Genomic DNA, 24,863 nt, shown 5'->3' on the forward strand with positions numbered 1-24,863 from the left:
GCAGACTTTTTAAAGATTCTACAGATAAGATTATGCAATCTTTTTTTCTGTGTTTCTCTGGCTTATGTTCTTTAGCATAACATCCTCCAGTTTCATCCTTTTTTTTTTTTTTTTTTTGCAAAATAAATGGTAGGATCTCCTTTTTTTAACACTGAATAATATGTGTGTATAGATGTATATGCACAAATCATAATTTCTTTATCCATTTAAAAATAGTATGGTAGTTATCAGAGGTAGGCAGGTGGGGGAAATAGGGAGATACTGGTCAAAATGTACAAAGTTGCAGTTATGTAGAATGAATAAATAAGTCTAGAGATCCAATGTACAAGATGATTATAGTTAATACTGCTATATTGGGGTATTGGAAATTTGCTAACATAATAGATTTCAGGTGCTCCCATCATAGGAAAAAATGCTAACTATGTGGAAGTGATTATGTATTTAATAGCTTGAAAATAGTTATCATTTCACTGTGTATATGTATATCAAATCATCATGTAGGACACCTTAATGTATCAAATTTTTATCTTAAAAAAAGCCCCTCCCCCCACCCCAACCCCCCAGAAAAAACAAGCAGGCTTGCATCCAGAAGCTTAGGAGGTACAGGTGGGTGAACGCAGAATGAAATAAAACCCTCTTGACCAACTGCTCTGAGTAAGAACTTCTTGGCTTGGAATTATTAACCCCTCTTAAATGGTGGCTTTAGAAAGAAATGTCCTTACTCAATCTCCATGGATTACCCTAAGAATTTCCCTTCAAGAATTCCCCACAAACATAATTCCTTGTTCTGGGTTTTATTGGCACAATCCCAAGATTTTTTAGAGTGTGACACAACACTTCTAAGTATTTTTGGCAGACAGTCAAATTTTATTAAGAACCTAGAATGTGCTAGATGAATCTCATTTCAGACATAAAAGACATAAAGATACATTTATTTATTTTATTTTATTTTTTTGTTCTTCAATTTTATTTTATTTTTAAACTTTACATAATTGTAAAAAAGTTTGTCATTATGGTGCTCACATTCTAGTTGACTTTGGTGGTGTGGCAATAACATACAATTGAACATTAAATCCTGCCAGTTGCCTATCCTAAATATTTTCTGAAGAGGCAATTCATTTCTCTAAATAGCTGTTGAAGATTAAAGTTAGAGATTAAACCACAACGTTTCTCCTGCATGTAATTCCACTTCAATTTACTCACATAGCAATCAGCCATTCTCTAGATTTTACTCTAAAATATATTGGAAGCTGCTCAAATCCAATTCCTTAACAAGGGCTCAAATGCTTGGTCTTTGTCTAGTCTCTTTATTCTGTTTGTACTCCGATCAGTCACAGGTCTTCTAGAGTCCATAGAAACTCTTTTTTTTTTGCCACATTCTTTATACGTGTTGTTCTCTATCCCTAAAATACTTTTCTCCTGAATTTCAAATTTAATTGAAATGCCACCAATTCAGAGAATCTTTCCTAAAGAAAGCCACCACTACACCTTACCACATGCCTCCATCATTTATTTAACCACAATTCCCCTTTTTATTTACTTCTTTTATCAATAGTGATATTTTATTTTTACTTATTTATATTTCTTTCATTTACTCATTGTTCACTAATTTATCTGTATATATTTCTAAAATGGAAGCTCAATGAGTCAGAAAGGCTCCTTTGTTCACTGTTGTCTTCTCATTTGTTAACAAGTAGTCAGATCAGATCAGTCGCTCAGTCGTGTCCGACTCTTTGCGACCCATGAATCGCAGCACGCCAGGCTTCCCTGTCCACCACCAACTCCCGGATTTCACTCAGACTCACGTCCATCGAGTCAGTGATGCCATCCAGCCATCTCATCCTCTGTCGTCCCCTTCTCCTCCTGCCCCCAATCCCTCCCAGCATCAGAGTCTTTTCCAATGAGTCAACTCTTCGCATGAGGTGGCCAAAGTACTGGAGTTTCAGCCTCAGCATCATTCAGTATTCCCTAAATATTTGTTGGGTAAACAAGTGAACACTTTATAGAAATGACAGAGAAGTTACACATTTTGAGACAGAGCTTTCAATGTCATGTGTGAAGTTTTGCTTTGATACACATTAAATTACAAATGTGGGCTTCCCTGATGGCTCAGGAGGTAAAGAATCCACTTGTAATGCAGGAGATGCAGGAGACATGGGTTTGATCCCTGAGTTGGGATGCTCCCCTGCAGGAGAGCATGGCAAACCACTCCAGTATTCTTGCCTGGAGAATCCCATGGACAGAGGAGCCTGGCGGGTACAGTACATAGAGTCACAAAGCTGGACACAACAGTACCGACTGAGCACACAGCACAAATCACAAATACAGACCAGGGTCAGAATTGTTGTGGGTTTTATAATATTTAGGCCATGGCCATGATCATGTAGGGTATATATATATATATATATATATATATATATATATATATATTGGTTTGTCCTTGATAGAGTGCTGCATGTGTGTATGTGTTTTATGAGTAGCAGCTGAGTGCTGGCTTGGGGAGTAGGGAGTTTGGTAACTTGCTGGTTGTAAGTAGTGGAAGAGATAGGCATTCACCAAGGAGGCAGGAAGGATGAAATGCTTTGTTATTTTTTTCCCCCAAGGAATAAGTCAGGTAAGTTATCTTCATGAGGTGTATATTATTAGTTTCTAATTTTATGTCATATATCAAACATTGAGGTACAAAAATAAATCTCTTTAACACTATTTTTTTCTGGTGAAATAATCCTTTCTATTTCATAACACCTGAAGTATGTTTGCCTTTCCAGTACATCAACACACATTCACCCAGATTCTTTCTAGATTAGTGCCATTTTCTCTTCTTTTTGATGGGATAGGTACAGAGTATGACAGAGGAGGAAAGTGTGACCTGTGTGACAATACTCAGAATTATCATATCAGTGTCCCCTTGAAAACTAAAAATACTTAGTGTCTTGTAATAGTATTTACTGCATTGAAATATTCATTTACTTTTAGTAACAAAAAGGCAGTTATTTTATGAAGAGCAAACAATCATTCCACATGTTTGAAAATGGTGTAACATAATAGCAAAATATCCAAGTAAACTAAGTAATCATAAGGTTCTGGATGCTTTTGATAGAGACACTTTTGATTGTTGGAAACTCATAGCTGACTTATCAGTGAGTGCAAATAAATAGCATGCTGTGAATTTACAATTATTTATTTTTTCTGCTTTTAGTATGGAGGCTATGGGGCACCTTTTCCAAGTAAGTACAGTAACACTGTGGCTTTCAAAAATCCTAGGAAATATGTCTTTCTGAATAACCATTCTTTTAAGAAAGTTGAGGATTGAAAACTGGCAGCATCATCTATATTTCTTTTGATTAAAATATTTCTAAACTGAATTTTAAATGTTCCTATCTTATTTAACATAATTAATTAACTCACTGAGGACCCATACTGCGCTATTCACGAATGTCAGAATATTTCCCCTTTGCTAAGTACTAAATAATTCCACTGACCTTCCTTGGTGTTTTTGTTTTTCTGCCTCTTGTGTCAAATTCCTTGCAAACACTGTTTTTTGAGGGAATGTGGGGAAAGAGGTGTTCACTTGTAATGAACCATCCCTTCATTATAATAAAATGCTTTTATAACACATTTGGAAGTCTGTGTTTGTTAAAATTATGCACGAGTTGAGGCTGTAGGTTCCATGGTAGAAACATTGAATTTCTTTGGTTAATATTATACACAAGCTTTAGTGCACAGACATTGTGGTATCTATTTGGTTTTCTAGAACCCTAACCTTTGTATATATGTACTTCCTGAGGACAGGCAATACTATAAAACAGCACATCAGTAGAATAGAAGCAACTCTTTGGCACTGGTTGTTGTTCACAAGAAATTGTTACTTTGGTGTGGCAGTTTTTACATTACTTAAAAGAGGAAGCATATTTGGTAAAGTAAATGATTGTCTTAGTTTTATTTGGTGGTTTTGTTAGATCTAATAGAAACAGGTTCAACGTTAGGCCTTAAGAAAAATTTTATCAATAATCTTATTCCCACTTCCAGCTTGAAATGACAGAATGGGTCGGCTTGGGTGGCAAGCATATCCATTGCTTAATTACTTCATCTTCTTCTTAACTACCTGAAACGGGGTAAAATGCATGGCCAATGGAGTAATCCGCATAAAGAATTTTTATATAGGGCCCTGTATTGTTGTATTTTGTGGTTGTTTACATATAACCAAGGGTTAAGTTCTCTAAGTTTTGGTTAAAGGAAAAAAAAATATCCATTCATTAAACTTGAAGCCCTGGCATCTCTTTGATGGTTTATAACTAAAATATCATTAGATCAGCACACCCAATATTAGACTATAAGCCCCAGTTTTCAAATTGATTGGATTTCACGTCATCATTAACAGCAACAACAACCACAAAAATCTAGAAAGAACAGGTTGCATCTTTTATTACCAGTCTAAAATTTGGCTGAACTTGGAAGCAGCTGCACATATCGCTTACTATAGTAGATATTTAGGGGAAGGATTAGTGCATTTCTGAGTTTCATAAAAAATAGAAATAACACTAAGAAGTTGATATTTTGGTGTCAGATATATGACATATTTCGTATGGTTTCAATGTTTCCAATTTTCAGATCATCACTTATTCTTTCTTTATCTTGGTTTATACAATACAAAATCAGGCAACCAAATCTATGCTAGTACAATCTCTTAATGGCAGACCAGATTTGATGATTTTTAAAGTGTTGATGTAACTCCAGTTAAATGCTATTTGGAGTAATAACAATTTCTTTATTTTTCATAGCCATATTATGAAAAAAAAAAGTGAAGAAATGGAAACTGCAAATTACACCAGGGTGACAGAATTTGTTCTCACTGGCCTATCCCAGGCTCGGGAGGTGCAACTAGTACTATTTGTTATATTTCTGTCCTTCTACTTGTTCATTATTCCAGTAAATATTCTTATTATTTGCACCATCAGGCTTGACCCACATCTGACTTCACCCATGTATTTCCTGTTGGCTAATCTGGCCTTCCTTGACATTTGGTACTCTTCCATCACAGCCCCTAAAATGCTTGTAGACTTCTTTGTGGAAAGGAAGGTCATTTCCTTTGGTGGGTGCATTGCTCAGCTCTTCTTCTTGCACTTTGTTGGGGCCTCAGAGATGTTTCTGCTCACGGTGATGGCCTTTGACCGATATGCTGCTATCTGCCGCCCCCTCCACTATGCTACCATCATGAATCGACGTCTCTGCTGTATTCTGGTGGCTTTCTCCTGGATGGGGGGCTTCATTCACTCTACAATACAGGTAGCTCTCATTGTTCGACTTCCCTTCTGTGGGCCTAATGAGTTAGATAGTTACTTCTGTGACATCACACAGGTTGTCCGGATTGCCTGTGCCAACACCTTCCCGGAGGAGTTAGTGATGATCTTTAGCAGTGGTCTGATCTCTGTAGTGTGTTTCATTGCTCTTCTCACGTCCTATGCCTTCCTCCTGGTGATGCTCAAGAAACACTCAGGTTCAGGTGAGAGCACCAGTCGGGCCATGTCCACCTGCTATTCCCACATCACCATTGTGGTACTAATGTTTGGGCCATCCATCTATATTTATGCTCGCCCATTTGACTCTTTTTCCCTAGATAAAGTGGTGTCTGTGTTCCATACTGTGATATTCCCTCTACTTAATCCCATCATCTACACACTGCGAAACAAGGAAGTAAAAATGGCCATGAGGAAGCTGGTCAACCGATACATTTTATGCAAAGAGAAGTGAAAGATAAATGGCATTTTCTATAGTCCTTCTGAGGGTTTTTGTCCTAAAGAAGGAAGTATTTATAGTAGTATTGCTGCTTTCGCTACCTCCTTTTGTCTGAGGTCTTAAATCCCACTAGGTTTTCCCTCTAATTGGTGAAAAAACAAAGAAATTATGATGGAAATAAATTTACTCACACTCTCCCTGAAATTTCTGGCAGATCACTATCAGAATTTAAGATATAATAATGATCTGCTAAAACACACATTTTCACTAATTGTTGATTGAGGCTTTTCTGGACAGGGTTTGGCTCTGAGGAGAATGTATGTTGAGAAATAATAAAACTAATAAGACCTGTGAGATGTGTCCACTATGAATACAAAGAAGTAAGTGGCTAGTATATGAATATGAGTAGTTTCAAGAGATTATGTTTTTGTTTAGTTGCTAAGTCATGTCCCACTCTTTTGTGACCCCAGGGACTATATCCCGCCAGGCTCCTCTGTCCGTGGGATTTTCCAAGCAAGAATACTGGAGTGGGTTGCCATTTTCTTCTCCAAGTGACCTAATTAAATATTATTATCATGTTTCAGTCTTAGTCCAGTGGGATGATGTTTGGTAAACCATCTTCCTGGGACTGGAAAAATAGATTATTTACTTCTTTATCTTCTTCCTCTTTCCAGAATGGAAAGTGAGGGTTTATTCATATAAGCCATTTCAACTCATGCTAGGTGGTAACCACTCAACAGTATTGGTGACAGGAGTCAAGATTTTGTCACACGTTGGAAACAAATTTTATAAATTCATAGCTGAGTGTAGTTTGATTACTGTGTGAGACTCTTCTCTCAGAGGAAGTTGCTAGTCAGCTAGTAGTTTTTAGTCAGTCTCCTTACACCCTCCAATGTGAAAACAGACTTGGAGGAAAGGGATTCTAGGTTGATTGGAATTGATAGACAACCAGCTGTGTGATTTTTTTAAAGATCACCTCTTTTGTCAGTCTTTATGTCCTCTGTATTTGCTTATTCTGCCATTTATGTTAAAGTTAAATTAGTAGTGTGTTGCTTTTGTTAGCACTATAATTAAGAGTTCTTTACTATTAAATCAAATTTTATATTTCTTTTTAAGATATAAATGGAAGAGACCTATAATTTCCATAATTTTCTTTAACTCTCTAGTGAGAATTCTTTAGTGAATTATTTGTTAGTGATCAATTAATTCCCTAATACTCAGAACCCAATTACTGACCATCCTTCAGAATGTAAAAGATTGTAATGTTTGTGTTTATGCAACTTTTTAAATTTAAATGAACTTTTCAATTTCAAAACTAGAGGATCATTTCATCCAAGGGCAAGAGCATTTTGAGAGCTTTGAGCTTTAGTCATATGTTTTTGATAACATACTATGATTAGATTTTGAGGGAAGTAGGTTCTTGTCAGTATCAGGAATGAATGTGTGTAAATAAATGATTAAAATAATCCCAGGGTTATTCTTTATCTGGATTCTATTTATTGAGGAGGTAATCTGTGCCAAATCCAGTGCACCTCAGGCACATAGGAAGGAATAATGATATACTTAACGTCTGTTCTTTGCTTTGGGAAGCTTTCCCTATGATGTCACAGTGGGGTTCCCAGCCCCCACATTTGTGTGGAAGCTTTCGCACACAAATAAGCAATTCCTGGACTTCAGGAGGGTGTCCAAGAATTCAGCTCAAATCTGACACCATCTCCTTGGAAACAGAATCTGATTCCACAGGTCAACTGCTCAGTTCCACAGGAACAACCTCCACTTGAGATGCCAGCTGCAAGCCCAGGTTGTCATCTGTGCTTCTGCCTGGTTGGCTATAAATCAGAGGTTCCCACAATCCCTTTCTGGGGTTCAGTTTGTTAGAACAGCTCACAGAACATGGGGAAACCTATTTACTCACCATTAGCAACTTGTTACCAAGGATTTCAAAGGATATGCATCAACAGCCAGATGAAGAGATATATGGGATAAAGTTCTTAACAAAGGAGCTTGGAGCCTGGTACAGGAGCATGTGGAGGTAGTCTGTTTCTGGGATATGGAAATTCTCCAAAAAGGACCAAAGATCTATCCTTCTGGGTTTTTATGGAGGCTTCATTACATAAGCATGATTGGCTCATTAAAAAGCTATACTAACCAAGAGAGTATGGTATTGATGTAAAGACAGACTGATGGCCCAAAATAGAGTAGGCAGAAGGAGACTCACACAAATTGTAAACTGATTTTTGTCAAAGATACACAAAGATACATATACAATTCACTAAGAAAGGAAAGTTTTAAACAAATAACGCTAGAGCAACTGAATACATGTATGGAAAACAATGAACTTGGACATCAAGCTCACTGCACACACAAAATTAATTTGGAGCTGGATCATAGATCTAAATGTAGCAGTTAGAACTATAAAGCTCCTAGGAGAAAACATAGATGAGTGTTTTCTTTTTTTCATATTTGGGACAAGCAATGATTTCTTAAATAGCACAAAAGAAGCTGTAATCACAAAATTGATAAATTAAACCTTAAGAAATAAAAAATTACTGTTCATCAAAATATACCATTATGAAATTAATAAGAAAATTATACTCTGGGAGGGAAATTTTGAATTTCATAACCACTCCTAATCACTTTCCTTGTGAAAAACAAGTAAAAAGATTTAAATGGGGATTTCCCTGGTAGTCCAGTGGTTAGGACTCCTACTGAAGGGGGCCCCGGTTGGATCCCTGGTTGGGGCACTAAGATCCTGCAAGCCGCTAAGCACAACCCCTCACCCCAAAAAGATTGGAACAGACACTTCAGAAAAGAAATACACAAATGATCGTTATGTTCATGAGAAGATGCACGTCATTAGTCATCTGGGAAATGGCTCAAGACATGTGACTATGTGTTCAGACAGAGCACACTCTCACCACTCTGCAGAACAGGCATAAATTTGCCTCAGTAAAACTCAGAAGGCAACAAAAATGTAGTTTATCAAGTGCCCCCGGGTGTATATAACATCCTAGATACCAGACACTTTCATAATAAGTGACTAGGTTGCCCAGTGGATCAGAACTGTGAGAGCCTGACAAAGGAAGCAATTGAAATACTGGTTTCTAAATTGGTTGATTTGTGTATGAAAGGTGGCTTTGCAGGTGGGTTATTCATTATCTGTATGAATGGGAGAACTCTGGGAGGCACAGACTCTCTGGGGTTGGCAGGGCCCAAGGTATCCAAGCATCAGAAATACAAAAAATAAAAAGGCACAATTAACACACTACAGCAAACGTAGGTCAACTGATGAAGGAACTTGAACTCTCTCATATGTTGATTGTTTACATCTACCTTAGGATCCGGAGATTCTACTCGTAAGTGGTTAGCCAAGAGAAATGGAAACTTGTGGACAAAATGATTTACATTAGAATGTTCATGGAAATGCCCATAAATGAAGAAAAGTAATAAAACCTTTGGATTCTATACACACAGTGGAACATTATTTGGTAATTAAAAGGAACAGCTGCAGACAATGCAACATGCATGAACATTAAAATCTTAATACTGAGTTAGGGAAAGGAAGATGAAGGGAGCAAAGCTGCCCGCCGCGGGACCGTCTAGGTGAACAGGAAAATGACCGAAGAAACACACCCAGACTAGAGTTGAAGTGCTGGATCATAAGAGAGAAGAAATACAGCTCCATCCACCAGAACATCGTCACAAGCTTCCCTAACCAGGAAACTGTGACAAGCCACCTGTACAAACCCACACACAGCGAGGAAACGCCACAATAAAGAGAACTCCACAAACTGCCAGAATACAGAAAGGACACCCCAAACTCAGTAATTTAAACAAGATGAAGAGACAGAGGAATAGCCAGCAGATAAAGGAACAGGATAAATGCCCACCAAACCAAACAAAAGAGGAAGAGATAGGGAATCTACCTGATAAAGAATTCCGAATAATGATAGTGAAATTGATCCAAAATCTTGAAATTAAAATGGAATCACAGATAAATAGCCTGGAGGCAAGGATTGAGAAGATGCAAGAAAGGTTTAACAAGGACTTAGAAGAAATAAAAAAGAGTCAATATATAATGAATAATGCAATAAGTGAAATTAAAAACACTTGGAGGCAACAAATAGTAGAATAACAGAGGCAGAAGATAGGATTAGTGAAGTAGAAGATAGAATGGTAGAAATAAATGAATCAGAGAGGATAAAAGAAAAACGAATTAAAAGAAATGAGGACAATCTCAGAGACCTCCAAGACAATGTTAAATGCTACAACATTTGAATCATAGGGGTCCCAGAAGAAGACAAAAAGAAAGACCATGAGAAAATACTTGAGGAGATAATAGTTGAAAACTTCCCTAAAATGGGGAAGGAAATAATCACCCAAGTCCAAGAAACCCAGAGAGTCCCAAACAGGATAAACCCAAGGCAAAACACCCCAAGACACATATTAATCAAATTAACAAAGATCAAACACAAAGAACAAATATTAAAAGCAGCAAGGGAAAAACAACAAATAACACACAAGGGAATACCCATAAGGATAACAGCTGATCTTTCAATAGAAACTCTTCAAGCCAGGAGGGAATGGCAAGACATACTTAAAATGATGAAAGAAAATAACCTACAGCCCAGATTATTGTACCCAGCAAGGATCTCATTCAAGTATGAAGGAGAAATCAAAAGCTTTTCAGACAAGCAAAAGCTGAGAGAATTCTGCACCACCAAACCAGCTCTCCAACAAATACTAAAGGATATTCTCTAGACAGGAAACACAAAAAAGGTGTATAAATTCGAACCCAAAACAATAAAGTAAATGGCAACGGGATCATACTTATCAGTAATTACCTTAAACGTAAATGGGTTGAATGCCCCAACCAAAAGACAAAGACTGGCTGAATGGATACAAAAACAAGACCCCTACATATGTTGTCTACAAGAGACCCACCTCAAAACAAGGGACACATACAGACTGAAAGTGAAGGGCTGGAAAAAGATTTTCCATGCGAATAGGGACCAAAAGAAAGCAGGAGTAGCAATACTCATATCAGATAAAATAGACTTTAAAACAAAGACTGTGAAAAGAGACAAAGATGGTCACTACATAATGATCAAAGGATCAATCCAAGAAGAAGATATAACAATTATAAATATATATGCACCCAACACGGGAGCACCGCAGTACATAAGACAAATGCTAACAAGTATGAAAGGAGAAATTAACAATAACACAATAATAGTGGGAGACTTTAATACCCCACTCACACCTATGGATAGATCAACTAAACAGAAAATTAACAAGGAAACACAAACTTTAAACGATACAATAGACCAGTTAGACCTAATTGATATCTATAGGACATTTCATCCCAAAACAATGAATTTCACCTTTTTCTCAAGTGCACATGGAACCTTCTCCAGGATAGATCACATCCTGGGCCATAAAGCTAGCCTTGGTAAATTCAAAAAAATAGAAATCATTCCAAGCATCTTTTCTGGCCACAATGCAGTAAGATTAGATCTCAATTACAAGAGAAAAACCATTAAAAATTCCAACATATGGAGGCTGAACAACACGCTGCTGAATAACCAACAAATCACAGAAGAAATCAAAATTTGCATAGAAACGAATGAAAATGAAAACACAACAACCCAAAACCTGTGGGACACGGTAAAAGCAGTCCTAAGGGGAAAGTTCATAGCAATACAGGCACACCTCAAGAAACAAGAAAAAAGTCAAATAAATAACCTAACTCTACACCTAAAGCAACTAGAAAAGGAAGAAATGAAGAACCCCAGGGTTAGTAGAAGGAAAGAAATCTTAAAACTTAGAGCAGAAATAAATGCAAAAGAAACAAAAGAGACCATAGCAAAAATCAACAAAACCAAAAGCTGGTTTTTTGAAAGGATAAATAAAATTGACAAACCATTAGCCAGACTCATCAAGAAACAAAGGGAGAAAAATCAAATCAATAAAATTAGAAATGAAAATGGAGAGATCACAACAGACAACACAGAAATACAAAGGGTCATAAGAGAGTACTATCAACAATTATATGCCAATAAAATGGACAACGTGGAAGAAATGGACAAATTCTTAGAAAAGTACAACTTTCCAAAACTCGATCAGGAAGAAATAGAAAATCTTAACAGACCCATCACAAGCACGGAAATTGAAACTGTAATCAAAAATCTTCCAGCAAACAAAAGCCCAGGTCCAGACGGTTTCACAGCTGAATTCTACCAAAAATTTAGAGAGGAGCTAACACCTATCCTGCTCAAACTCTTCCAGAAAATTGCAGAGGATGGTAAACTTCCAAACTCATTCTATGAGGCCACCATCACCCTAATACCAAAACCTGACAAAGATCCCACAAAAAAAGAAAACTACAGGCCAATATCACTGATGAACATAGATGCAAAAATCCTTAACAAAATTCTAGCAATCAGAATCCAACAACACATTAAAAGATCATACACCATGACCAAGTGGGCTTTATCCCAGGGATGCAAGGATTCTTCAATATCCACAAATCAATCAATGTAATACACCACATTAACAAATTGAAAAATAAAAACCATATGATTATCTCAATAGATGCAGAGAAAGCCTTTGACAAAATTTAACATCCATTTCTGATAAAAACTCTCCACAAATCAGGAATAGAAGGAACATATCTCAACATAATAAAAGCTATATATGACAAACCCACAGCAAACATTATCCTCAATGGTGAAAAATTGAAAGCATTTCCTCTAAAGTCAGGAACAAGACAAGGGTGCCCACTTTCACCATTACTATTCAACATAGTTTTGGAAGTTTTGGCCACAGCAATCAGAGTAGAAAAAGAAATAAAAGGAATCCAAATTGGAAAAGAAGAAGTAAAACTCTCACTGTTTGCAGATGACATGATCCTCTACATAGAAAACCCTAAAGACCCCACCAGAAAATTACTAGAACTAATCAATGACTATAGTAAAGTTGCAGGATATAAAATCAACACACAGAAATCCCTTGCATTCCTATACACTAATAATGAGAAAACAGAGAAATTAAGGAAACAATTCCATTCACCATTGCAACGGAAAGAATAAAATACTTAGGAATATATCTACCTAAAGAATCTAAAGACCTATATATAGAAAACTATAAAACACTGGTGAAAGAAATCAAAGAGGACACTAACAGATGGAGAAATATACCATGTTCATGGATTGGAAGAATCAATATAGTGAAAATGAGTATACTACCCAAAGCAATGTATAGATTCAATGCAATCCCTATCAAGCTACCAACAGCATTCTTCACAGAGCTAGAACAAATAATTTCACAATTTGTATGGAAATACAAAAAACCTCGAATAGCCAAAGCAATCTTGAGAAAGAAGAATGGAACTGGAGGAATCAACCTACCTGACTTCAGGCTCTACTACAAAGCCACAGTTATCAAGACAGTATGGTACTGGCACAAAGACAGAAATATAGATCAATGGAACAAAATAGAAAGCCCAGAGATAAATCCACGCACATATGGACACCTTATCTTTGACAAAGGAGGCAAGAATATACAATGGATTAAAGGCAATCTCTTTAACAAGTGGTGCTGGGAACTCTGGTCAACCACTTGTAAAAGAAAGAAACTAGAACACTTTCTAACACCATACACAAAAATAAACTCAAAATGGATTAAAGATCTAAACGTAAGACCAGAAACTATAAAACTCCTAGAGGAGAACATAGGCAAAACACTCTCTGACATACATCACAGCAGGATCCTCTATGACCCACCTCCCAGAATATTGGAAATAAAAGCAAAAATAAACAAATGGGACCTAATTAACCTTAAAAGCTTCTGCACATCAAAGGAAACTATTAGCAAGGTGAAAAGACAGCCTTCAGAATGGGAGAAGATAATAGCAAATGAAGCAACTGACAAACAACTAATCTCGAGAATATACAAGCAACTCCTACAGCTCAACTCCAGAAAAATAAATGACCCAATCAAAAAATGGGCCAAAGAACTAAATAGACATTTCTCCAAAGAAGACATCCAGATGGCTAACAAACACATGAAAAGATGCTCAACATCACTCATTATCAGAGAAATGCAAATCAAAACCACTATGAGGTACCATTTCACACCAGTCAGAATGGCTGCGATCCAAAAGTCTACAAGTAATAAATGCTGGAGAGTGTGTGGAGAAAAGGGAACCCTCTTACACTGTTGGTGGGAATGAAATCTAGTACAGCCACTATGGAGAACAGTGTGGAGATTCCTTAAAAAACTGGAAAGAGAACTGCCTTATGACCCAGCAATCCCACTGCTGGGCATACACACTGAGGAAACCAGAAGGGAAAGAGACACGTGTACCCCAATGTTCATCGCAGCACTGTTTATAATAGCCAGGACATGGAAGCAACCTAGATGTCCATCAGCAGATGAAGGGATAAGCAAGCAGTGGTACATATACACAATGGAGTATTACTCAGCCATTAAAAAGAATACATTTGAATCAGTTCTAATGAGGTGGATGAAACTGGAGCCTATTATACAGAGTGAAGTAAGCCAGAAAGAAAAACACCGATACAGTATACTAATGCATATATATGGAATTTAGAAAGATGGTAACAATAACCCTGTGTACGAGACAGCAAAAGAGACACTGATGTATAGAACAGTCTTATGGACTCTGTGAGAGAGGGAGAGGGTGGGAAGATTTGGGAGAATGGCATTGAAACATGTAAAATATCATGTATGAAACGAGTTGCCAGTCCAGGTTCGATGCACGATACTGGATGCTTGGGGCTGGTGCACTGGGACGACCCAGAGGGATGGAATGGGGAGGGAGGAGGGAGGAGGGTTCAGGATGGGGAACACATGTATACCTGTGGCAGATTCATTTTGATATTTGGCAAAACTAATACAGTTATGTCAAGTTTAAAAATAAAATAAAATTAAAAAAAATCTTAATACTGAGTTAAAAGCCAGATTAAAAAAATACATGTCATGTGATTCCATTTTGATAAAACCTAAGGTAAAGCAAAACTAGTCTATGATGTTAGAAATTAGGAAGTAGTTGCTAACTATGGTAGTATTTGCAGAGGAGAATGACAAAGATCACAAAGAGATTTTCTGGAATGAATGAAGGAAACATTCTACATCTTGTTTGGAATAGTGGTTCCTTGAGTGCTAACATTTGACACAAATATGCAAGTCCACACTTGCCTGTGCATTTTCATGCTTATAAATTATATCTAAGGAAATATAATCAAGAACTTATTTTTATGCTTTCTTGTAAATGCATGCAATTTTTGAAGGACACAACAGAAATTAATATTAATTTTCTGCTGTGAGATGTGAGGAGAAATGGACACAGGAGATTAAGGTGGGAAGGAGATCTCCTCACTGTACAGATTATTTTTAAATAATTAATTTTAAAATGAATGAATGTATTATTTATTAACATTTCATGCAAAGATGGGTACAATAAAGGACAGAAGTGGTATGGACCCAACAAAAGCAGAAGATATTAAAAAGAGGTGGCAAGAATACACAGAAGATCTAGACAAAAAACATCTTCATGACCCAGAAAACCACAAGGGTGTGATCACTCACCTAGAGCCAGACATCCTGGAATGCAAAGTCAAGTGGTCCTTAGGAAGCATCACTATGAACAAAGCTAGTGGAGGTGATGGAATTCCAGTTGAGCTACTTCAAATCCTAAAAGATGATGCTATGAAAGTGCTGTACTCAATATGCCATCAAATTTGGAAAACTCAGCACTGGCCACAGGACTGGAAAATGTCAGTTTTCATTCTAATCCCAAAGAAAGGCAATGGCAAAGAATGTTCAAACTGTCGCACAATTGTACTCATCTCACACGCCAGCAAAATAATGCTCAAAATTCCTCAAGTCAAGCTTCAACTGTGTGTGAACCATGAACTTCCAGTTCAAGCTGGATTTAGAAAAGGCAGAGGAACCAGAGACTAAATTGCCAACATCCGTTGGATCATTGAAAAAGCAAGAGAGTGTCAGAAAAACATCTACTTCTGCTTTATTGACTATGCCAAAGCCTTTGACTGTGTGGATCACAACAAACTGTGGAAAATTAGAGATGAGAATAACAGACCACCTGATCTGGCTCCTGATGCAGCAGGTCAAGAAGCAACAAGAACTGGACATGGAACAACAGGCTGGTGCCAAATTGGGAAAGGAGTACGTCAGGGCTATATATTGTCACCCTGCTTATTTAACTTATATGAGGAGTACATCAAGTGAAATGCTGGGCTGGATGAAGCACAAGCTGGAATCAAGATTGCCTGGAGAAATATCAATAACCTCAGATACACAGAAGACACTACCCTTATGGCAGAAAGCAAAAAGGAACTAAAGAGCCTCTTGACAAAAGTGAAAGAGGAGAGTGAAAAAGTTGGCTTAAAACTCAATATTCAAAAAACTGAGATCATGGCATCTGGTCCCATCACTTCATGGCAAACAGATGGAGAAACAGTGCAAACAGTGAGAGACTTTATTTTCTTGGGCTCCAAAATCACTGTAGATGGTGACTGCAGCTGTGAAATTAAAAGATGCTTGCTCCTTGGAAGAAAAGCTATGACCAACTTAGACAGCATCTTAAAAAGCAGAGGCATTGCATTGCAACAAAGGTCTGTCTAGTCAAGCTATGGTTTTCCAGTAGTCATGTATGGATGTGAGAAAATCACTGCAGATGGTGACTGCAGCCATGAAATTAAAAGACGCTTACTCCTTGGAAGAAAAGTTATGACCAACCTAGATAGCATATTGAAATGCAGAGACATTACTTTGCCAACAAAGGTCCGTCTAGTCAAGGCTATGGCTTTTCCAGTGGTCAAGTATGGATGCGAGAGTTGGACTGTGAAGAAAGCTGAGCACCAAAGAATTGATGCTTTTGAACTGTGGTGTTGGAGAAGACTCTTGAGAGTCCCTTGGACTGCAAGGAGATCCAACCAGTCCATTCTGAAGGAGATCAGCCCTGGGATTTCTTTGGAAGGAATGATGCTAAAGCTGAAACTCCTGTACTTTGGCCACCTCATGTGAAGAGTTGACTCATTGGAAAAGACTCTGATGCTGGGAGGGATTGTGGGCAGGAGGAAAAGCAGATGACAGAGGATGAGATGGCTCGATGGCATCACTGACTCAATGGACGTGAGTCTGAGTGAACTCCGGGAGTTGGTGATGGACAGGGAGGCCTGTTGTGCTGTGATTCATGGGGTAGCAAACAGTCGGACACAACTGAGCAACTGAACTGAACACTAAAATACAGCATGGTTCATGACTTTAATTACTAAGATTGTCTAAAATTATCAATTTTTACCAGCAGTAATATGAAGTCTCTGTTATGAGGACTAGTTAGATAATCTAGTTAATTTTAAGTATTGTGGCAAACATTAGGAAGCAAGGTCCCTGATTATGTCTATAGTCATGAAAAAATAATATTTAAAAAAGTCTTTGGTGGCAATAGAGATTGTAATGTACCCCAAGACAGGAATTTTTCTTCTCACGTGTTTTTGTGCATATTTTAATTTTTTTTTAAAGAAAACTTTCTTTTATCCTTTGTCTACTTGAATATGTGATTTTCAGAATATACATTTTTATACCTCTCTATCCTTTCATATTCATTTATTTTCCTAATACAGTCTTTTCATGTATTCAGTTCAGTTAAGTCGCTCAGTCGTTTCTGACTCTTTGCAACCCCATGAACCACAGCACACCAGGCCTCCCTGTCCATCACCAATTCCTGGAGTCCACCCAAACCCATGTCCATCAAGTTGGTGATGCCATCCAACCATTTCATCCTCTGTTGTTCCCTCCTCTTCTGCCCTCAATCTTTCCCAGCATCAGGGTCTTTTCAAATGAATCAGCTCTTCGCATCAGGTGGCCAAAGTATTGGAGCTTCAGCTTCAACATCAGTCCTTCCAATGAACACCCAGGACTGATCTCCTTTAGAATGGACTGGTTGGATCTCCTTTCAGTCCAAGGGACTCTCAAGAGTCTTCTCCAACACCACAGTTCAAAAGCATCAGTTCTTTGGTGTTCAGCTTTCTTTATAGTCCAACTCTCACATCAGTACATGACCACTGGAAAAACCATAGCCTTGACTAGATGGACCTTTATTGGCAAAGTAATGTCTCTGTTTTTTAATATGCTTTCTAGGTTGGTCATAACTTTCCTTCCAAGGAGTAAGCGTCTTTTAATTTCATAGCTGCATTTGCATGTATTGGTATCCTTAATTTCCCCTTCCTCTTTATCTATTATTTTTATCTTCATAGCTTTGTATGTCTCTTTATTACTTTACTTTTCCCTTTTGTCATTCCTCCTACCTCTTTTTTTCTGAACTGATTATAAATTAGAACGAAATATGTTTGATTATGCATTGTTTTTATTTTTAAAATATGTGGTTAGTATTTTAATTTTTTAAATAGAAAATCTGTGTCTTTAAAACAAAATCAAATCTACTAAAGTTTAAATTATGTTGTCTTCTGCATGATTCCTAATTATTTTTCTTCTGCTTAATAACATTAAATTGAAAAATAAATAGCTCTGCATCATTGATGTGCATGCTCACTCAGTTATGTCTGACTGTGTGGTCCCATGGGCTGTAGCCCACCATGCTCCTCTGTCCATGGAATTTTCCAGGCAAGAATACTGGAGTGGGTTCCCATTTACTCCTCCAGGGCATCTTCCCGACCCAGGAATTGAACCCGTGTCCTCTGCATAGGTGGGGATTCTTTACCATTGTGCCACCTGGGAAACCCCATCATTGCTTTAGCAAAACTTAAAATGAAAAACAGCAAATATGAAGACCAAATTGGTTCTGTATGGAGGACATCTCCTCTGAGCTTTTAATCAGTCCTACAACATGCAGTTCTTTTTCTTTAGAAGGATTATTCAGAGGAGGCTTTGTGACCATCATTTATTTTCTCCTTGCCTATCCCTTTGTCACCAGAAGTTATGCTGAATCTAACATAGTTACTATCTACTTGACCACATTTATTTTCTTTCTTGATATACCTTGGATTTTCTGTCAGTTACACTACTTTTCTCTTTTTTGAATTACAGTATAAAATATAAACCTCCCTTGACTTTCTATTCATTCAGACCTAATAAATATTCTCATCATTCCATCATTTCTGTCACTTATGAAATGTTAATTTTAGACTCCAATAGAAAGGCCATGTCTCTTTAACTGATATTTGAATATTTGCACCTAGCATATCTCTACTCTAATATTTCAATCTTGTTGGCATTCTAAAAATTCCCTTTAAAAGAGTTCTACAGTTTGGTTAGCCTTAGAATTCCCAGAGTGTATTCGCTGTTGCATCACAAATTGGTTGTTGTTTTCAAATGTTAAGAGGTCTGGCTTCAAGAGAAGAGATATTTAATAACAAAGGTGGAAATAAAAAGTTATTGTCCCTTCTGTTAAGAGGTGGAGCTTGCTGTGTGAGGGCAATGTTGGATTGCTAGAGAGGTAAATATATTTGTCAATCGTCATATTATAAGGAACAGGAAGAAGGAATAAATGGAAACATTTTATAGCTTTTATGGTGGGACATCCACTGTCTCATAATGCAATGGTGAGCTGTTATAGCAGAAGCAAACTTTTTTAATTATTTGAAATCTGAATTCAGTAATACAGTAACATCTTTTATCTGTTCTTAATGATATCACTCTTGTTCCTCTGAATATTTAGAATTACTTTATTGAGAATACATAAAACTTTTATTAAGATACCAGTTTTCTTGGTCTTAAATTTATATATCATATTACTAGAGAAAGAAGTGAGGGATGTTAGATGGTAATCAGTACGATCTGTTAAGGAGTCAATAGAAGATCATAAGTGCATGATAGGAAATCCAAGCACAGTGGAAAAATCTGGAACCCTTAACCTTTAATACTTAAAGTTTTCTCTTATGTCCTAAAGACAGTCTTGATATCTGAAACAGTATGAAATAACCAATTGTATAATAGAGTGCAAGGTGCACATAACTTAGGAATAAGGACAGAGAGATTCCTGACTTACTTTTCTAGCAGCAGGTTTTATTATACACAGAAAAAAAAAGATAAATATTTAAGCCAATGAATGCTAGGAAAAAAGGAAGGAAGGAAGGAAAGGAAGGAAAGAGGAAGGGAGAAAGGAAAAAAGAAAGGAAGGAAAGAACAGAATGGAAAGGTTAATTTGGATTGTGCCATTTGTAAATGTTTGTGCTTCAGTTTTGCTTGGGAAACAATTCATGTGCTTGTGCATGTGTGCGTGTGCATATGTGCATTTGTATACATATCCATGTGTCTATGTGATGTAAACTGCCTCTTTAATAATTCCAGATTTTAGCCATATATACGGAGAAGGCAATGGCACCCCACTCCAGTACTCTTGCCTGGACAATCCCATGGACGGAGGAGCCTGGTGGGCTGCAGTCCATGGGATCACTAAGAGTCGGACACGACTGAGCGACTTCTCTTTCACTTTCACTTTCATGCATTGGAGAAGGAAATGGCAACCCACTCCAGTGTTCTTGCCTGGAGAATCCCAGGGACAGGGGAGCCTGGTGGGCTGCTGTCTATGAGGTCGCACAGAGTTGGACACGACTGAAGCGACTTAGCAGCAGCAGCAGCCATATATAAAAACATCTGCTATTAGTTAATCTGTTTGGGTTTAGACACACAAAATCAGATATTTTTACATTTTGAATGGATATACTTATATATTACAGTGCAGTATTATCATCTAGTTCAAGTCTTCAAGTTCTGAAAATGTTTCATCCTAAAATAAACAACTTTTTAGCATGTATAAGCAACATGTGTATTTTATTTGTACATTTTTATATTCATTTTCATTATGACACTTTCAAAAGTAGAATTACAAAGAATGGGATATAATCATATATACATAGAAATTCTACCGTTATTGTTTTTGTGTAGGATGGGGAAATTTCTTCTCTACCCATCTTGACTTCTTGTGGTTGGACTAATAATAAAATTTATGCAAGGCAATTTAATCACAAGCATAGAGGTCTTACAGAAATGAGATTTAAACAACTGGCCAAAGTAGGTGCTTTAATACTTTCTAGATGAAAAAACAGGAACTTTGTAACAGATAGGACAAAGAAATTTAGGCTTTAGATGGTCAATTAGTAAAGAACCTAAATAGAGTCTGGGTTTGGGGTAGAAAAATAAAAAATAACAAGATTTGTTTATATGAGCTTCTCGCTTAAATTCCCTGTCTCTAGGGACAAGGGTGTCCTTTTACCCCAAGATGCAGGTGGTGCCATGAAGAGATTTTTTCCTGCTTTCAGGGAGACAGAAAGAAGGATCAGAGTGTCTCCCTTGCATTGACCATTTCTTAACTAACTTTAATTCAAAATAATCAGTATGCCATTGAGCCACATTTGAGGTGGCCTACACTGGGTCTTCAAATTTTCATCCCAATAAATTATCCTGTACACTGGATAAGTACACTGCCAATTTAGAGACAACTGTACAGATAAGCCATAGATCTCAATTTCTCCAGAACAACCAGGGTTCTTTTTATTTAGACCAGGATGATGGGTTAATATTCTATAGAGAAAAAGGAAATATTTTAAGAAAGCAGGTTTTTAAAAATGTTTTAGGCAAACATTCCCTAAGGTATAATTTACATACAGTAAATGTATTAATTTTTGTATAGTTTAATAGTTCAATAAATTTTGAAAAAAGAAAAGACACTTGTAACCATTACAGATGAGATATGGAATGTTTCTTGCCTTAAAAAACTCTGCCATTCCTTTTTGCTGTCAATTTCCATCTTATCACCTCCCCCCCATTCAAATAAAAATTTGAAGAATTTAAAAAAGTTCATATGCCTCATGCGAATCATAAACAAATGCAGGGCAGGACAGAGTGCTGCATGAGAGAGCAGTTAACAGGAGCACAGGACAGAAGCAGAACAGTGTGGCTTCAAGATTTGGGTGTTGGCACTTAATGATTTATAGAAGAATAGAGGGTGGAAGTGGCTTCCCCAGTGGCTCATGGGTGAAGAATCCACCTGCAGTGCAGGAGACGTGGGTTCAATCCCTGGGTCAGGGAAGAGTCCCTGGAGTACGGCATGGCAATCCACTCCAGCATTCTTGCCTGGAGAATCACACGGACAGAGGAGCCTGGCAGGCTACAGTCCATAGGTTACAAAGAGTTAGACATGACTGAAGCAGTAGCATGCGCTCAGGTAAAGAGTAGAAGAGATTTCTTCATTTGTGGGAGAGTAATGGTATAACATTGGAGAAGGCAATGGCAGCCCACTCCAGTACTCTTGCCTGGAGGATCCCAGAGATGGGGGAGCCCGGTGGGCTGCTGTCTATGCGATCGCACAGAGTCGGACACGACTGAAGTGACTTAGCAGCAGCAACAGCAGCAATGGTATAACATAGATGTAGAATTCACAGTTTTTAGTTGGAGAAGAACTGGAAATAAATTCTCTACTCTCCCATGCACTACAGGCACAGGAGATGAAGATAGAAAATAGCACAGTGGTGACAGAATTCATTCTCCTTGGTCTGACCCAGTCTCAAAATATACAGCTCCTGGTCTTTGCCCTGATCTTAGTTTTCTATATCATCATCCTCCCTGGAAACTTCCTCATCATCCTCACCATCAGGTCAGACCCCGGTCTCACAGCCCCCCTCTACTTCTTCCTGGGCAACCTGGCCTTCCTGGATGCATCCTACTCCTTCATTGTGGCTCCCAGGATGCTGGTGGACTTCCTCTCTGAGAAGAAGGTGATCTCCTACAGAGGCTGCATCACTCAGCTCTTCTTCTTGCATTTCCTTGGAGGAGGGGAGGGATTACTCCTTGTCGTGATGGCCTTTGACCGCTACATTGCCATCTGTCGTCCTTTACGCTATTTGACTGTCATGAACCCTAGAACCTGCTATGCCTTGCTGTTGGCTCTGTGGCTTGGAGGCTTTGTTCATTCCATTATCCAAGTGGCCCTCATCCTCCGCTTGCCCTTCTGTGGTCCAAACCGACTGGACAACTTCTTCTGTGATGTGCCACAGGTCATCAAGCTGGCCTGCACTGACACCTTTGTGGTGGAGCTCCTGATGGTGTTCAACAGTGGCCTGCTCACCCTGCTGTGCTTTCTGGGCCTTCTGGCCTCCTATGCAGTCATCCTCTGCCGTGTAAGTGGGTCTGCTTCTGAAGGGAAGAGCAAGGCGCTGTCCACATGCACCACTCACGTCATTATTATACTTCTCATGTTTGGGCCTGCCATCTTTATCTACACTCGTCCCTTCACAGCCTTATCAGCAGACAAAGTGGTTTCCTTTTTCCATACAGTGATCTTTCCTTTGATGAATCCTGTGATTTATACCCTTCGCAACCAGGAAGTGAAAGCTTCCATGAGGAGGATATTGAGCCGGCATGTGTTTTTCTGAATAGGTTTCATAATATGAAGTCATGAACCAGAAATTCTGGCTGCAAATCTTTCATTCATTTAACAAATACTGCTTTTCATTGAGTGCCTTTCATTTTTAATGTACTACTATAACTACTGGGACTTCCCTGGTGGCTCAGATGGTAAAAGCGTCTGCCTACAATGCGGGAGACCCGGGTTTGATCCCTGAGTTGGGAAGATCCCCTGGAGAAGGAAGTAGCAACCCACTCCAGTACTCTTGCCTGGAAAATCCCATGGATGGAGGAGCCTGGTAGTCTACAGTTCACAGGGTTGCAAAGAGTCGGACACAACTGAGAGACTTCACTTCACTTTATTGTAACTAGTGGGGGAAAATTATGCATAACAAGAAAATACACTTTGTGTGTTTAAGAACATAAAAGAAACACCAGAATGGTTGCAGTATAATGAATAAGTGTGAGAGATTTTAGGTGTTAATTTATATGTAAGGGTCAAATAACTAAGGTCTCTTGGGCTGAGATAAGTTTTATTTTATTCTAATTGCAGTAAGAATTTATATTTAGTACTTTAAGCAAGAGAGTTGTTGACTTATCTGAAATTGTTTCTTCTATGATTTAGAGGAATATCATCAGGATTCTAGGCAGAGATCAATAACCAGCAAAACATCATTAAAAGCCAAATGTTATGCTGCGGACTTGTTTTGAGCAGCTTAAAAAGTTTGAAAATTCTTGAAAACATATATATTCTTCCTCCCTCAAAGTTGGTGGATATATGAAAGGAAAATGGTTTTATGGAAAAAATATCATGCAAATATCTCACTTGATTGTTTTTCAGAGCTTCATGATCATTACTAATGAGCTATTACAAATCCTCCCTGGATGTTAAAATCTGTTTTCAACTGATTTCAATCTGATTATGATAATGATACTTATTGGTACTTAGATTGTGTTGGAGGTTACATAAACCACTCTAGTTATTTTCAGTATAGTGGGGTTTAATGTGGGAAATTAGGTACTTATAAAATTTTTTATGGAGTGGGAGACCATTATATGTGCTGGACTATAGGCGTTTAAACATATATTAATAAAGAAGTAGAGAATCCAACAGCTTATATTGAGATTAATTTTTTAAAAATTGACAGTATATGTGAGCTGCTGTCAGTAGAGATGGGCTTCCCTGGGGGCTCAGATGGCAAGGAATCTGCCTGCAATGCAGGAGACCCGGGTTTAATCCCTGGGTTGGAAAGATCCCCTGGAGGAGGGTATGGCAACCCATTCCAGTATTTTTGCCTGGAAAATCCCATGGACAGAGGAGCCTGGTGGGCTACAGTCTTTGGGGTCTCAAAGGGTTGGACACAAATGAGCGACTAAGGCTTACAGGATATTTGAACAACGCGATCTACAAATTTGACTTAGTTGCTATTTATAGACTACTGCGCTCAACAATGACAAGCAAATGTTCTTCTCAAGTGCACCAGTCATTCTTAAAGATAGATCATAGGTGAGCCCATAAAAGTCTCACTGTATTTCATATAGAATACATGCTCTGACCACAATGAGCCTGAATTGGAAACGACTGAGAAATATGTGCAAATATATTCACATGCTTTTAATAACTTAATGTACACCAGAAGTATTACAGGGGATATTAAAGATATTTTTCCTTTAATAATCTATCTTCTGAGAGTTTGATTATTTCTTATTTGATT

The 24,863-nt window shown here is 37.8% G+C and overlaps 2 protein-coding genes across 2 annotated transcripts; both read left to right on the plus strand.

The window, feature by feature from the left end:
* Positions 1-4,800: 4,800 nt before the first annotated feature.
* LOC129620506 (olfactory receptor 4M1) lies at positions 4,801-5,751 on the plus strand. Its single transcript, XM_055536319.1, has one exon. The coding sequence runs from the start codon at positions 4,810-4,812 to the stop codon at positions 5,749-5,751; it is 942 nt and encodes a 313-aa protein (XP_055392294.1). The 5' UTR covers positions 4,801-4,809.
* A 16,493-nt stretch (positions 5,752-22,244) lies between these two features.
* Positions 22,245-23,177, plus strand: LOC129620507 (olfactory receptor 4N2-like). Its single transcript, XM_055536320.1, has one exon. The coding sequence runs from the start codon at positions 22,251-22,253 to the stop codon at positions 23,175-23,177; it is 927 nt and encodes a 308-aa protein (XP_055392295.1). The 5' UTR covers positions 22,245-22,250.
* The last annotated feature ends 1,686 nt before the right edge of the window (positions 23,178-24,863 follow it).

This window comes from Bubalus kerabau, chromosome 10 (assembly GCF_029407905.1).
Source record: "Bubalus kerabau isolate K-KA32 ecotype Philippines breed swamp buffalo chromosome 10, PCC_UOA_SB_1v2, whole genome shotgun sequence".
Taxonomy (NCBI): domain Eukaryota; kingdom Metazoa; phylum Chordata; class Mammalia; order Artiodactyla; family Bovidae; genus Bubalus; species Bubalus kerabau.